At 30.7% G+C, this 16,147-nt stretch overlaps 1 protein-coding gene across 1 annotated transcript in view; it reads right to left on the minus strand.

Annotated features, from left to right (window-relative positions):
• Positions 1 to 16,147, minus strand: part of dally (division abnormally delayed protein) — a 248,011-nt gene that overhangs the window by 157,297 nt on the left and 74,567 nt on the right. The window contains exon 4 of the mRNA XM_033349048.2: positions 12,592 to 12,793. Coding sequence (XP_033204939.2) covers positions 12,592 to 12,793 — 202 coding nt within the window. The remainder of the gene's footprint in view (positions 1 to 12,591; positions 12,794 to 16,147) is intronic.

A 16,147-nucleotide genomic window follows, 5' to 3' on the forward strand; every position in this document is an offset into this window, starting at 1 on the left:
ACACACATCAGAGCATTTAATTCTATTGTTAGTGATTTATCTCGAATAATTCCGATCTATCTCGCAAATTTTCTCATTAACAATAGATTGCACGCGTCAAGCACATCTGGCGCGAATAAAACAATCTACGAACTATACTTACGTATTCGACACAACGCGGGTGCAGTTATTGTATATATATATATATGTCGGGTTATCATTAGGATTTAAGGCGCGTAATGATTCTTCGTTTGAATTAGCCATTGTTTTACGAAACAGAGAATATATTTACGCGAATAAACAAGATTTTACAAAATATTATGAATAATGAGTTTAATAAATGATAAGATTAACAAACGATAAGTTTAACTAATAATTAGATTAAAGAATAATAAGTTTAACGAACAATAAGAGGAACGAATAATATGTCTTACGAATAATAAATTTAACGAATAATGAGATTAACGATTGATAGGTTTTACGAATAATGAATTTAATTAACGCTATTAATAATGTTCCGGGGTTCAAACGAATCCACGGTCAACGGGATAACTCTTTACTATGCGTAGAATAATTTTAAACACAAAAATACGATTGCTGAGACACTCGGTAAATTGCTCGATGTATCACTTTCCAAGGCGATCACACGAATGAATATCTGATGAAAATCTTTTTCGCTATACGACTGCATTTGTTTGTTATATGCTCGCTGGAGGCATCGAGAAGGTTCCAATCGTTGTTGCTAGGCAATTTCTGTCAAAAGTTTATTGTATACTCTTTGGAAACATCGAGAAAGATCCAAACGCCGTTGCTAGGCAGTTTCTGTCTGGAGATTGATTCCTAATACAACGTGTGTCCCATTATATCGACATCTCTAAAGTACAATTCTATGTGATTTCTAGGGAGAACAATACAACCGATCCACACCTTCGTCAGGCAAAACGTTTATCCCGTGACCGTGGCTACGTTTGGCGACCAGTTGTCACCTCGAACCCACTTTCGCTTTCACAAATATCAAACAATTACAAATGACAATTGCTTAATTACAGTTATGATAAAATCTAGACTAAAGCATTAGAAGGCTTCCTCAAAATTGCAAAGGGAAGTCTCCGGTTTTCCTTTCATCTCCGACATACATATATATATATAAATGTATATACATTACGTATTCTTTTTCAAGCATGTTTTAAACCGTTTCTTCTTACCACCTCCTCGGTACTCGTTGTTCAAAGTGCATTGTTACGACGCCCTTGGTGTCATTCGCCTATCACGCGTGTAATACAGCACGGCGTGGCACGGATCGGCGTGAAGTCGGATGATCGGCCGCCGTGAAATTTATAGCGCGCATCAGAATTTATAGCGTCTATTCATTTCGTTTCTATCCGTTTCTCTTCGCCGGCTGATTTTTTCTCCGATCGGGCTAGCATGCATTTCCCATTTCGACGCCGACGTGTCGATCATCCAGACAAAAAGAGTCGATGCACAGGATTGATCGACGCGTCTAACGACCGATGCGCCTGATACATTCTATCGTGAAAATGCGAAGAACCCGAGATAAGATCGCTCTATTCGTCGCTTTTCCTCGTCTGTGTTCAACAAAATCAGACGATACGAACAAACCTTGAAAAAGATACTCAAAGATCACAGTTGCTCCAAAAATTTCTTCTGTTCCTTTTTCTTTCGATTAAGCCATTTAGACCTCGCGAGAAGTTTATTTCAACAATACATTTGTATAGACTAAAAAAGTACATAACCAGATAAGTTGTTATTGTCTTAGACTTTTTCTTAACAGTTAACTTGTATAGATTTAAGAACTATACTTCAAAGTAAAAGATTATTTGGGATTAAAGCATTAATATGAATAAATGTATACAAGTTCATGATCATTTTTATGTGAAAATGTGGAATTTTAATAATTTCTATGTGCATTAATAGAAAACAAGATTGTTAAAAAATTTACTTCATTCGAATATCAGGAAATTATATATTACTAAATTATATAGATCGGTTATATATGTATATTGTATTATATGTATACTGATGTTGCATAAGTTATATGTACCTTTTTTTTAAATGCAAAATATGCATTTTTTGCAAAAAAAAAAAGAAGCTGTTAAGAGCTATTGATATTGAAGTAAATAATAAACTGGTCATTAAAACGCTTTAGAATCTGTAAACTACTAATTCCAATTTTTCTAATCGTATGTAAAATTTGTAATATATTGTTTAACCTTGTCAGAAATATGAATCTTTTAATCTTGTTAAAAATTTATAAATTTGTGAACTTCCTTCACCTTTATTCATCAAAATTTCAAACTGAAACAACGATGTGAGCATTTTGCAGAATATCTACGATATTATAGGAATTTATTAAATTATTGGTTTAAATATTTTCATGGGAATTGGTTTCGATGGAACGAATGAGATATGAATTTAACAAATTTCAGTACGGACAAATGGGATTTATGAACGCAAGATTCGTATTTAACAAAATATAATATTGCAGAAGCAAGAAATACAACCCAGAAACGAGCTGCTATTGATTTATGTTTTTATTTCTGAACAGGATAATCTCGTAATAGAGGCAGAGTGATTAAAGTAATAAGTATAACAAGTATGGGCAATATAATCTGGTTGTGAATTTGAAAAAGTGACAACCAATTTTGTAGTATCAAGTTAGGCTTTGATAATATCAGCTGAGTTTGAAGTGACGTATTCATTATTCTACTGTTTTATTTTATTTCCTTCAGTTTTATTATTTTTTATTTGTTTTATTTTATTTCATTTTATTTTACTTTACTTTATTTTATTTTATTTCATTTTATTTCATTTTATTTCATTTTATTATCTCACTAGCACCCAGAAATTTATAGCAAAGGTTAACCCTTTTGCTGCGATATCCTCAGAGCTATAAGCGTTTTTAATAATACGGAAAAAATAAATCATGAACATTTATACATGCTGTATATAATTAATTATCGTATAGCACATAAAGATGGAAATAGAAATAATAGAAGATATACATGTACGGTTTGAACAAATAATTGCCCGATATTTGGGAGCGTGCATAAATGTACAACACATATGTATATGTGTGTGTATATATATATATATATATATCTTTATAGCGAAAAGATTAGATTTTAGTTTGCAGTTTTCTACTTGAAATAAAAACAAACTTCTCTTGCATACAAGAAGAGTGCAAAGGGAAAACGCGATAAGTCACATTTTCCACTCTTTACAAGAGAACAATTTTTAAATTCCGTATGTTGACAATCAATTTCGCGTTACTAAAATTATCTTTCTTTGGTTTTTACGTTCTCTCAATAAGTTTAAGAATATTGCGTGCCATAATATCAAAATGTTGCTTGTGATTAGCTTTTTCACTAAATTTTCTCAATCTATAAACTATTTTTAAAAACATCATCTTTGGTCCTAAACGATTCTTTTCATTTTCAACCATGCCATATTGAAACACTTCTTAGTTACATCGACACACTGAAATACAAAAATCAGAGAAAATGTACGTAGAAAAATATAAGACTCATCAGTGAGACATTCGCCCTCTTCTTTTATCTCCAGTCTTCTCCATCGCATGTTTGCAGCTCTACAACTGGTAACCCCGATGTGATCGCGACATTATCATTACTACGCAATAGCTTCATCATTACCTGCAAATGTTGTATGGCGCATTTCTAGTAAATTATCTGCAACCATACACACAGAACAATAGCGAAGCTACTGCATAGGTGTCGGCACGCCGTGAACCTTTGGTAGCGGAGTGACCCTACAATGCATTTATCATTTTCTCCTGCGATCTTCAAATATTTCATGAAGCATTAAATGAAGTAAATTCTAACATTTTCGTTGTATATTCATTCTAATTACGTGTATGTATTATTTAATATCACAGCTCTCGTGCCCTTTGTAAATTCTCGCCATAATAATTTTATACGAATGATTCTTTCCACTTTCGAAATGAAATTACTTACTTACTTGGTTCCTGCTGCAATTAATCTATTCCATATATACGATAAATGTACAGTGTACTTACGTATAAGCTACGTAACAAAGGATATGAAAGGAAATAACGATGCGACAAATAACCAGGTGGTGTATTACGTACAACTATCATGTGATACGTTTCACACGCCTTCAGACTATATGTGTAACATACGACATTCCTGTTCAAACGAAACTACACTGTTAAAGAATTTCAGAAATGTTATACGCGTCGAACATGCCTCACGGCCTTTCTTTTCTTCCGTGTCAAGCACGACAAACGTTCGAGTAAGTTGTCTCTGTTTCTTACCCATATCTCTTGATTACCAAAATTGCCTTCATTTTTTAAATTGAAATATACTATATCCTTGATATATTCTTATCGTACAAATCAAACGCTTATTCGTAAAACATCTTTCCTTTGTGTTTTACTTACACGAATGTGTATTTTCATTCATAAATATTAGTACAGTTACGAAAAACTAGATGAACCAGAATAATCATTATAAAATTATTATCATTTGAAGTTTTATAATTATATTATAAAGAGCTCGTACATTCGATATTAACTCTTCAAAACAATAGAATATATTTTTTTTTAAAGAATATATTTCTCGATTTTTTACAAGGGAGTAATATTAAAAATTTAGTATTTTTCTACTCTCTTCGGAATTTTAAAAATATTACTTATCATAATATTTGATTATCAAAGATATTAAAATATCGTTTATCTTAAAAGTTACACCTTTGGTTTTTAATTCTAAGCGAAATACTTCATTAGCTATGTATATTTTTGGACCTAACTATTTTCAGTTATTTTATACCACAATATTCCTTTTCAGTTATAAAGTGACATTAAAATCAGAACATCAAAAAATATCTACTTATCATATTTTCTTCTGTGACCAATTATTTTTAATTAAATTAAATTCTTTACTCTTATCTTGATAACTATTTCAACCGATCTCGATATTGGTATCATTAATTATTATTATATGGTTATGAATTATTATAACTTATGATGTATATAATTCTAAGTAAAAAGTTAATAATATCTACAGATGTAAACTTTGGCATAAATCTCGTACCTAATTCACCATAATCAATTAATTCAAATTTTCTCCATGATCTTTGGACCAGGAGATTATAATATTAACACATAATCGTTAATCCATTATTTTTTTACAACCTATGTACACAATTTTTGCTACCTTTTGTTATATTGTATTTTGCATCATCGTCTTATATAACGTAATATAATAGAAAATTCTGATTGATAAATCATTAGTGATTTCAAACGATTAATATATTTCATACGAGATGAAAATTTGAAATTCAGTTATACCTTCCATCTTTATTTTTGAATTATGAAAATGTGCTATCGAAGATACTTTCACAGAAGTAGCTTACAGACTAATGACATAATTTCGAAGCCAAGTAACATTTACTTTCAAAACAGCTTGTGTAAAATACACTACATGCTTTCGACGAGATATTAGTAGGTAAGTGGTTTGTGTATAAATTAAATATTACAAAATAGTTGGCACAGATCTTGCAGAAACGTGGAAGTTTTAATATATGTGATACAACTTATGTAATTTTGAATAAAACACTCGGAGATGCTTGTGAAGTAGCGTAATTGTTAAATTAACGAAATAGTATGTAACTAATGCAAAAATACTAATTCCTAAAACTTGTTAAAATTGTTATAATATCATCAACTATGTTTTCCACCGTTTTATGAAGTGATTATTCTCTTATTAAGTAATTCTATAAGTAATGTGTGTATCTATCTCGAATTTCTAAAGTAAAATCATATGGCAGCTGTCAGAGCTTGTAATTAGCAATTGGAAAGATTACTAATAACATCGACACATAAATTATCGATGACAATGACTCGGAAAAGTATAACATTTCATTGCGTCAATGTTCGGTCGTACGCAGCAAATAACATTAAATAACATGAGAGAGTATAATTAACAATTACTATGTCATTCACTCTATCCTCTAAATTTAGCGTGAACAAATTTTCATTTATTTAAATCGCTACAAAGTTCTATAAAAAATAAAAAATTTAACGTAACGAAAAACCTGACAACAGCAACCGAATATTTTGCGACCAGATCTTAACAATCTTTCGAGAAGTGAATTAGAAAATTGCCAAAAAGATGAAACACAGTCTTGGGAAACAACGGATAACGGATTAACTGTGAATAAATACGATATTTTTAGATTTTAATGTTGCATAAGTAAGCACAATGTAATCACACAAACATTCCAAGTTGTGAAAATTTATGTTGCAAGTTGTAACAGCAGATAAAGATATTAGTAACGATATGAATCGTATAGAAAATATTTAATGCATGTTATTCTTTAAATGCTGTTCTCAATGAATCTATTTAAAACTTTGCACGTGAAATATCAAACAAGGCATACAGCGTTACATACTTCCATAATCACATTAGTATTCAACTTATTTTCAACTTGTCTTATCTGCACCAGTAACGATTATTTTATTTTCTGCAATTATCTGTTTCTACTGTCAATAATCGTAGACATTTTTAATCAGTGGCAATGATTCATAAGTCATATTCCTCGATTATGTATACATATTAATACACTCTGAAACGAAAATATACGTTCTAATTAATTAGCACGTTATCACTGAATTGCGGATTTTTATGGAAATTTATATTTTTATAAACGCTGCTAAACAAATAGAATGGAAATAGGTACAAGGCAACCAGTAGGATAATGCCTGATAAGAATTTTTCACAATACGAAAGAAACATGAGAATTAATGATACAATGGTTCAAAGTTTCCAGTATCCTTAGCTATGGAGACAATGAGGCGATTTTCTAAACTTTTGACTACGTGGCCGTTTTATTATACAGATATACATTTTGATCAGATCAATTCTTCAAGAAAAACAATTCTTACTTTTATTGGATATCGCCATATGGTTTACTCTGAATATTTTGTACATTTTTGCATATTGTATGTGTTTTATGTTGTACATTTATGCACATTGATATTTCTTATAAATACTTAAATATCCGTAGTCCGATGATCATTTATTCACGTTTATATTTATATTTCTGTATAAACGATCATACCACGTTTGGAATATTTTGAAAATAGATAACGTCAACTGGCACAATATGAAAAATCAAACTACGAAGTATCGTAAAAGCTGTTAGCATGGTTTGTTTTTTAATAATTTTTAAAACAAACCAAGGGTTGTCGGTGCTTTTATATATACAATGCATCAACAAGCTTGGGAAAAAATTTGGTAGAAATTCTATGTGTCAAAACAACAAAAAGAGTTCATAGAAATACATGTCCGTATATTATGTCCCGAAACGCGACTTTATCGAGTTAGAATTTCATAAAGCATTAAAGTCTGGACTTGTATCATGTATACCAAAATAATATATATGTATATATACATATTATAATAATGCAATATATACATATATTATTATAAAAATGCTGTCCGATATTTTTGAACGAGTTCGACAGTATATAGCGAAACATGTATATGCGTGCATTGAATTTCGTGGAAGATATTTCGGGCATTTGTTTTACGAATTCATGTCTGTGAATTTTTCCCCTTGTTTTCACATGTAGAATTTATACCTAATACGTTATTTATTAGAGTTTATATATTAAACATAAAAAGACGATCTCCTTTCTTTAAGTCACGAATTTGACCTTTTTAAAGTGCATTTTACATGACATTATTATAGTTCATCAGAAAAATGTTATTAATTTTTTAACGAATATTCTCTGTCAATTGATTTATCGGAGCAATTCTCAACCATTAAAAAACTCAAAAAGAGAAAAACAGAGAAAAGAAGAAATTAGTGGCACTGTCATTCGACGACCTGGGCGGGCAATTGATGTCACCGGTTTCGGACATTAAGATAACCTGAAAGCAAGTTTCTCGAAAGTTACATAAAGTTCGACTCGACCTTATCGCTTGGCAGAATTAATTTAACGGAGTTAAGGAAATTAAGTTAATGAGTTTCTATCGCTATTTAAAGAAAAACATACAAATCAATTAGACGCAATTCCAATTCAGCCAGACCGACCGAAGATGACCAGAATGTGGTCTATCTACCAAGTATCAAGCGGGCGGGAATTCTCAGTCAAACACTTAATTATTTTATGGCTAGTCATATAATTTTAGTTTCGCATTTAATTAATAACTTTCTTCTGTTAAATCTACGATAAATATACATATTTTAAAAGTATTGGGCAGTTTCTTACTTTTAATACAATATAATTTAATTGTAGATTAGGAATTTAATTATGAATATAAATCAACCTGCAATGATTTTATCCGTAATAATTTAATAATAGAATATTATGACACAATTAAATTAATTTTTAAAAGTCAGATAATAGACACATTCAATCGTATATGTAATAATTAGTAAAATATATTACTTCTAGCTTTGGTAATTAATTTGTTTAATTTATAGTACACTATTCCAATTTTCATCCTACGATAATGATAAAATTCATACTTATAGATACTGTAAGTAAAATCCAAATTCTCATGAAACAATGTATATTCTTCAGTTGTACAGTGTTCCATGGCAAATTTCCTACGTGTCTCTCTATTTGCAACAACTAAATAACGAATGATTCTATCAAAGTTGTATCATGTGAGAATGAAAACCAATTAAAGTAATGGAACTGCCTTTCAGGACATCCTGTATTTTAAAAGTATCAAAAAAGAGAAAGTCTGATGGTAATGATGTGACATTAATCGTTATTTTTAATAAAAAATATTTCAATGCTCTTTTTCTTTTATTTTTACTAGCGTAAAATTTTATTTTCTGGACACTGTGTCGATTTAAAAACACATTTCATCGAGTAAGACATTTGACCAGTTGACGGGTTCAGGCTTCCAAGACATCACTAAATCTTGGCAAAATATGGTCTAGTAACATGTAAAGTCATCGAACGGCATATCAAGCGCAAACTAGCGTTGCATGTCGCACGTTGCACGCTCGTTGAATATGTCCAAACGAGCGTTCACGACGGACTGCTTTCCCTTACGTGATACCTTACGAACTAGGACATTTTAATCAGCTTTTCCTTACGTTTCTTACACGATAACATGCCACTCCCTAGTTGCGCATATCAACTTTTATCGGGATTTCTTAAATTTAGATCGCATTTATTTCCGTAAAAAGAGCATCACGACATCGAGAACGATATCGGTTTAAACATCGTTTCGATCATTGATTTAATTTTAATCACGTTCTGTATTGACTTTTTATTCATACATGATATTGGCACGTATGTAATATAAAATAAAAATAACGGCTTTTGCGAATTTATAGAGTTTTGTTAACAGTTTTCCATAAGTCAGATAATTGAATGCAGTATAAATCTACCGTTTGTTTGAATAATTTAACAGCTCGACGTTTAAATATTTTCTTTGTATTGTCTACTTATCCTACTTTTTTATAAATGCTCTTAATGTAAAACAAGATTTTTATATTAATGCAATAATTATATATAATAAGATGAAATATCGAAATATAGTTATTTCAGTTATATCTGTATTATTTTTTCAAAAATATCTAAAAGCTTTCTGCAATGTGTTAAAAGATCGCACATGCCACTGTACAACTTTTAATGGCAAACACTTGAAAAATAAAAACAATTTGAAATATCAAAACGATTTTAATGGATCTTCTATAAAATAACTACCCAAAAAATGGACCTAAAATTATTAATATATTCATTATCCACAAGTACATGGAAAGTTGCAAAATAATTTTATCAAATGTACCGTCTCCTCAATATATACATATACTTTATTCATTTTATGTATATTATATAAAGAAATTAAATAAAAGATATTTTATATAAATATGCATAAAATTTTATAAAACAAGTTGTCGTTCGTACCAACGCTTTTATACATCAGCGCATATTCGCAGAAATTAACATTAAAATTGATATCAGCGTATTCACATTTACAAAACCTCGTGAAACAAATGTGTACATCTCTCTTATGTTTTATTTTCTGTATCTTTTATTTCTTTTATTTCGTTCATTTTTTATAGCGCTTTTTATGTATTTTACAGCAATCTTTTGCACGCTAATAGAGGTTTGTTCCAGTAAGGGGAATAAATAATGATAAAAAGAAGAAAAAACGTTTTAAATGCACTTGCCGGAACAAATACTTTCTAAAGCCGAATGCCCTTTTGTATAGAATTTCGCAAACGGTGGAATTCCTTTAAAACGAACAACACGAACTCGAAAATTCGCATAAATTATAGGGTAAGTACCGCGTGAGTCAACAATAATGACCGTTCGAAACGCATCCTTTGGAAAGTTCGGCCTGCGACACGCATACACATAATGCAAGTATATGCGTAGATCGGTTGGTCTGTTCCTAAATTCGAAATTAAACGAGCGAGAGTGTAGTTTCCTGAAAGTTCTCGCGATCATTTATATGAACAGCCCCTAATCCGCGACAGATTTGATATATATGGAGGCCGCAAATTGGTTCCGTCCGTTTCTCTCCTAAATAAAAAGCAAATTTATGGAAATGCATACAATGACGGCACGGTGAGCATATAATGCTCGTTCCTCGCGTTCCTTCGCCTGCCGGCGCTAATATCAATAACAATGAAAACAAAAATATAGCACGCACATGTCTGCACGCAGGTAGACGCCGTGCCACCGTAGCGATTCGAATCGGGGACTGACAAAACGATCAAAAGAATCGAAAGAATGTCTGCGCCGGTGCTCGAGAAATCGTCTGGAATGGTCCCCACGAGCGGGGACCATTCGTTTATTTTACCAAGTAAGCCCGAAAAATTTCTCCAGTTTACCGCTGCGTGGTTTTACAGAATTTCATTTTTCTTGTACTATTACAACGATTAAAAATATGTCGAATCGACGTAGAAAATAAATATGAATGTTCGTGAATATCGTTACACTTTCTGATTAAAAGGCATGATCTTACGGAAAGATCTTTCTATTTCAAAAACGTATTTTTCATTCAGTCTGATTGCTCTGGCACGTAAAATAAAATACAGAGAAATAGTCGATTTTTCGTTTAAAATGAAAAGAAGTATAACAGATTTTTCTATATTTTGTCATTTTTCCTTTAAACTTTACAAATAGGTTTTAGGCACTCGAATTACTGAAAGATAATATTGCGCGCATATTTCCATTACGTAATAGATAAGGAAATTATATTATTATTAATATATAATTTCTTAAGCTGATAGGGAGAACATCTGTCGCATAAACTTTTGAATATCACGTGGTAAATTATAATACAAGAAACTTTTTGTAAAAGTTTAAAAAATATGCTTCCTTTCAATATATTCGGTTGGCAATATCATCTATTGGCAAAATCCGCAATCACTTAGCTGCCAACCCAATACTATCCAACAAAGCAAAACGTTCAAAGTATTTGATAAATTACACCATTCGCCTCCGTTTACTTTTGATATAAATATTTTTTGTTCACGCGTTCTATCGGACCTAGTTATATCGTCATAATTAAGCAATTAGCTCTAGCTACAAAGTGACAAGAGGAAGATATCGAAAACGCGTAAGTACTTATTTGTTTTATGGCTTTCCCGTACGTAGAAACGGTTTGTAAAAGGTGAATGTTCTATCGATCGGCGTGATTGTTACAACGGTTATCAACTAAACGTGATCGCACACGGAAACTCTCGTAATAATAGAGTATCAAGAACCAAAGATCGCTATCTTCAAAATGATAATTTATCAGCATGACTGAACGAACGTTTGCAAACTACGATACAAATAATAACAAATTTCCCGGTAAACAATTCGTCAAACACGTCGTACCTGTACTATCGTGCATTGAATCAATCTCCTTCAACACTTTGCCTTATAATATCAGCCGATATGCATAGATAAGTGGCACGAATTATAATTCTGATTCAACAAAGATAGTCTGTGTTGAAGGGCTTGAGAAAAAAATGGTACAATGGACAAAATCTTTGATACGATACCTGTAGGTAAAGTTAAAGTTTAACAAAGAAATCTGTATACGTACTTTCGCACGTTAAGATATTGTGCGATACAACTACTCATGCGTTGATAAATCGATTGGAAATAATTCACAAAATTCTTTGGATTGATATGGATCTTATCGTTCACTGTATTTACTCGGATATTGGTTTTAAGAAAAATGATACGGTACCATATTTTTAAAACAGTTTAGAGGTTAATATTAATTTCAATTCTTCAGAAAAATGCACTTCTACTACTTTTCTAGTTTAGTTCGAATTCTAAGATTAATTTCAATCCTTTAGACTAGAAATGAATAATTATAAAATATATATAATTTGTTCATATTTTCTGTCTGACTCACTGACTAAATAGCTGGCTGTATAATAAATTATAAGACAGAAGGTAATGATGACAAAATATTAAAATAAAGTCAGCGATACACATACGAATTTAAAAAGAGGAATATAACGTCAAGGATAAGGATGATGCAAACGTACATTCATTATACGCCCGAGAGAGAAGATTCACCCTGTATATTGGATGAAGATTATACAAGTGTTTGAGTTCTTTTGGCGGATACTCACCTTCTCCTCGAGTGCAGGTCCGTTCTCCATCGCGTGCATAATGGCGTCCGAAATGCGGGTGTCCAATTGTCTGACAGCCCTCTCGGCATTCAGACCCAACGGATCCATACGACCGTCGACCGCTACAACGAGCCTCTCCACCGTTTCCACGTACCCGGACCATGCGAGGTCCAGTTCAGATGCTGGCTCTGTCAGACAACCTCTGCAATCAGATTATATATTTTCAGCTCCGATTTTCGTTTCGTTCCCTCTGAGAACGATATTTTATTTGTCGACTTTTTCCTACGACTCTTCTCGTCACTCTTTACGTTTAACAATAATATACGGCCGGTCATGAAAGTACTTATTTGAATATTTATGATAAAAAGCTTTTATATGAATGTAATATGTGTAGTGTGTGTTACATAAAAGATTCTCAAATTTCAGTAACACCAAATGAGACACGATTGTCACGATTATATTAATATTCAAAAGTAATTTGAAAATGTATAGCTGTTTACTGCTACGAACATATATTTAGTAAAAAATTAGTACAAGACACGGACAGTCATCTTATGTATGGGTCAACGTGTAATAACCGCGTATTAAAGATGTTCACGCTGATTATTAAGGCTTATTAATATAATGGATAATTATTGTGTAAATATTTTGTCATCTCTGTAAAATATATACTCGCAGTAAATATCTTGTAATTTTTTTAACTCGACATTTGAAAAATATTGTTGAGTTTTAGGAATAGTTTGGGTTTTCTTCTCAACATATAATGAGCAGACCGCAATGTACCGCAATTTTACGTATTAACAGAGCTAATATCTTACTCTATTCGCGTTACGGTTATTTTTTCTTTTTTCCATTTACTTACATTTATCTATCGATTAATCTACCATGTAAGATAGATATCTGTGATGAAGAAAAATAAGTGCGATATGTATTGCTTATAAACATGAAATATCACCAATGGTGAAAAAGATAAGTACGTAGAGTTTCTATCATTTATAAGAATATAAATAATCTGGAACGATTATTTGTACAAACAAATGTTATGTAATGATGTTATCGATAGTTATTACTTAGAATATTACTTTAACGGAACAACCGATCAAGTATACAATTGTATATAAAATCTGACGGCACAAACTGATAGAGAAATAAAAATCGCCGGTACAATTTATTAACAATAATTCGTTAATTATTTTCATATATGAAAAATTTCCTATATATCACGTATTTATGTTTCTTCAAATCTTGCATTTCATTTAGTTATTAATGTTTCATTGTAGTTTATTAGCATATTATTCTCCTGACATTAAACATTTATTTATCGTGGCCCCCAGATTTCAAATTAAAATCAATTGCATCAATACACGGAAAAAAATCGCATCTTTTTTCATATAATCAAGCAACATTCCAATTATAAGAAATTAAGGCAATAAACATTACTAACTATAATTTTGTAAACTAGAATTTTATATACTTATGTGCAGAATATTACACAATGATACTAGTTTTCGGAAGTATGCGATAGACATAAGTAAAACTTTGAGAAAAAGTATTGTACTCGGATGAATATAGTCAAGCATACCTTTCTTTGAAAAGTGTGTTTGCTTGCATAACCAACTACTCTTCAAAGTTCCAAGTAAAGCAATTACAAGTTTCCGCATGTCTGCATCTAGTTATACCAATATGTCACAGAGAAATATTACTTCAAGAACGCTGTGACATCTTGTTTAATAGTACAAATCATTTCTTATCATCATCATGGTCATCGTTTGCCTGTATTCAACGAGGAAAATGAGGCTTTTTATTTTAAGCTAATCAAATGTACATACTCGAATGATTTACGAATTCACGAAACAGTTGTCATTTATTAGTAGACCGCTGACATTTGTACAAATTCTTACGTTTTAAAAATTAAAATTAAAAATACTTTGCCTTCGATGTTCGAGCGTACGTAGAACATTACATATTTCGCAACTTTTGTTACCATAATTAACATTTATTTCGAATTTAGATATGTTCTCATATTAAAAACAGGCTACTCCATCGATGAATTTCATAAAATCGGGAAATAGGAAAATTAGTATGAAAATTAGCCATAACGCAATTTCCCAAATCGGAAAGGGACACAATGAAATCATCTTCGACACAATTTCAAAACGCATTTTGATTCACACCCACGTGACCTGTGTATATTTAGATCTCGAGTGAGCGATTTCAGTGGTTTCGTCAGACGTGGATGGCAAAAGAATCACCATGATCCCAGTAATCCGGAAGCTGATCGATCAAACTAATTACCTTTATTTACAATTAACATCTTACGATTTTAAACAAATTTATTTCCTCTTCTTTGTATAGCAAAAATTTCTAGCTTATCTATTTATCGGTCTGGTACTATTTTTCAGATATTTTATACTCGTTTTCTTGTTTACTTACAATATATTTGTATTAATGATGATTAAATTACAAATTAAATTAAATTGATTTATATAAATAAATTAATAATAAAATAAATATAATTAATAAATAATAATATAAAATTTGTAATTATAATAAAAATAATTAATAAAATTTGTAAATTAATCTATAAATTAAATTAAAGTATAATGAATTATTTTGCGTATTTTTATTGCTATAATTTATTTAAATATACTACTTTGAATTTTATAAGCTCGAATAAAAAGATTCTAAATAAAACATTTTTTATTGAATTATATAGATTCGTCCTGTTTTTATATTTCTTATATAAACAAGAAAACTAGGCAAATATATGTTACGATTTAACATCTGTTTACAATGGAATAAATTACCACGATGAAATATTTTATAAAATACAACGAGATTATAAATATCTACGGAAACTACGATTTTGCAAAAACAAATTGAACCTCAACTCGATAAATTTAGATACCGAATATTTCACGTTTAATATCTAATCGAACGCTGTGAAATATCGCGAGATGAATTGCTTTGAACGTCAAAATTTTTATTTCGTTGTTTAAACAAAGTTAAAGGTTTCAGTGTTGCATATATTCGTTCTACGAATACGTGTAAGGAAATGTACAACTAAAATGCACAAAAGTGTAAAGCGCGAGAACTTAAAATTAACCTTGAAGTTATATTGGCCAGATAACTCAAGGTATTTCTACAAATATCAGTCCATACACAAGGAAACAGCTCATCAAAGGTGATAAAAGAAAGCGAAAGTAACCGATGTCAACGTGGAATATAGAATGAGTCGTTAAGGTTAAAAGAAACGCGTAAAAGAAGGAGTCTATTTTTGTCTAAATTATGTCTAAATTATGTCTAAGAGAGTCATTTTTTCCATAAATCTTCATTCGCGAATTTAATAAAAATCTGTATCACAAATGGTTAGTAGAGTTAAGTAAAATAAAATAACGGTACTAAGATAATAAACAGAAAAATTACATAATTACAAAAATATTAAGAAAATCACGTTTTTAAACATTCTAATTCTTATTATAATCCTAATCCTAGGTAAATTGTCATAAAACGAAAGAATCAACACCAGTAAATAAAACTTTAAACTTCAAACTTT

The sequence above is a fragment of the Bombus vancouverensis genome, chromosome 3 (genome assembly GCF_051014615.1).
Source record: "Bombus vancouverensis nearcticus chromosome 3, iyBomVanc1_principal, whole genome shotgun sequence".
Taxonomy (NCBI): Eukaryota; Metazoa; Arthropoda; class Insecta; order Hymenoptera; family Apidae; genus Bombus; species Bombus vancouverensis.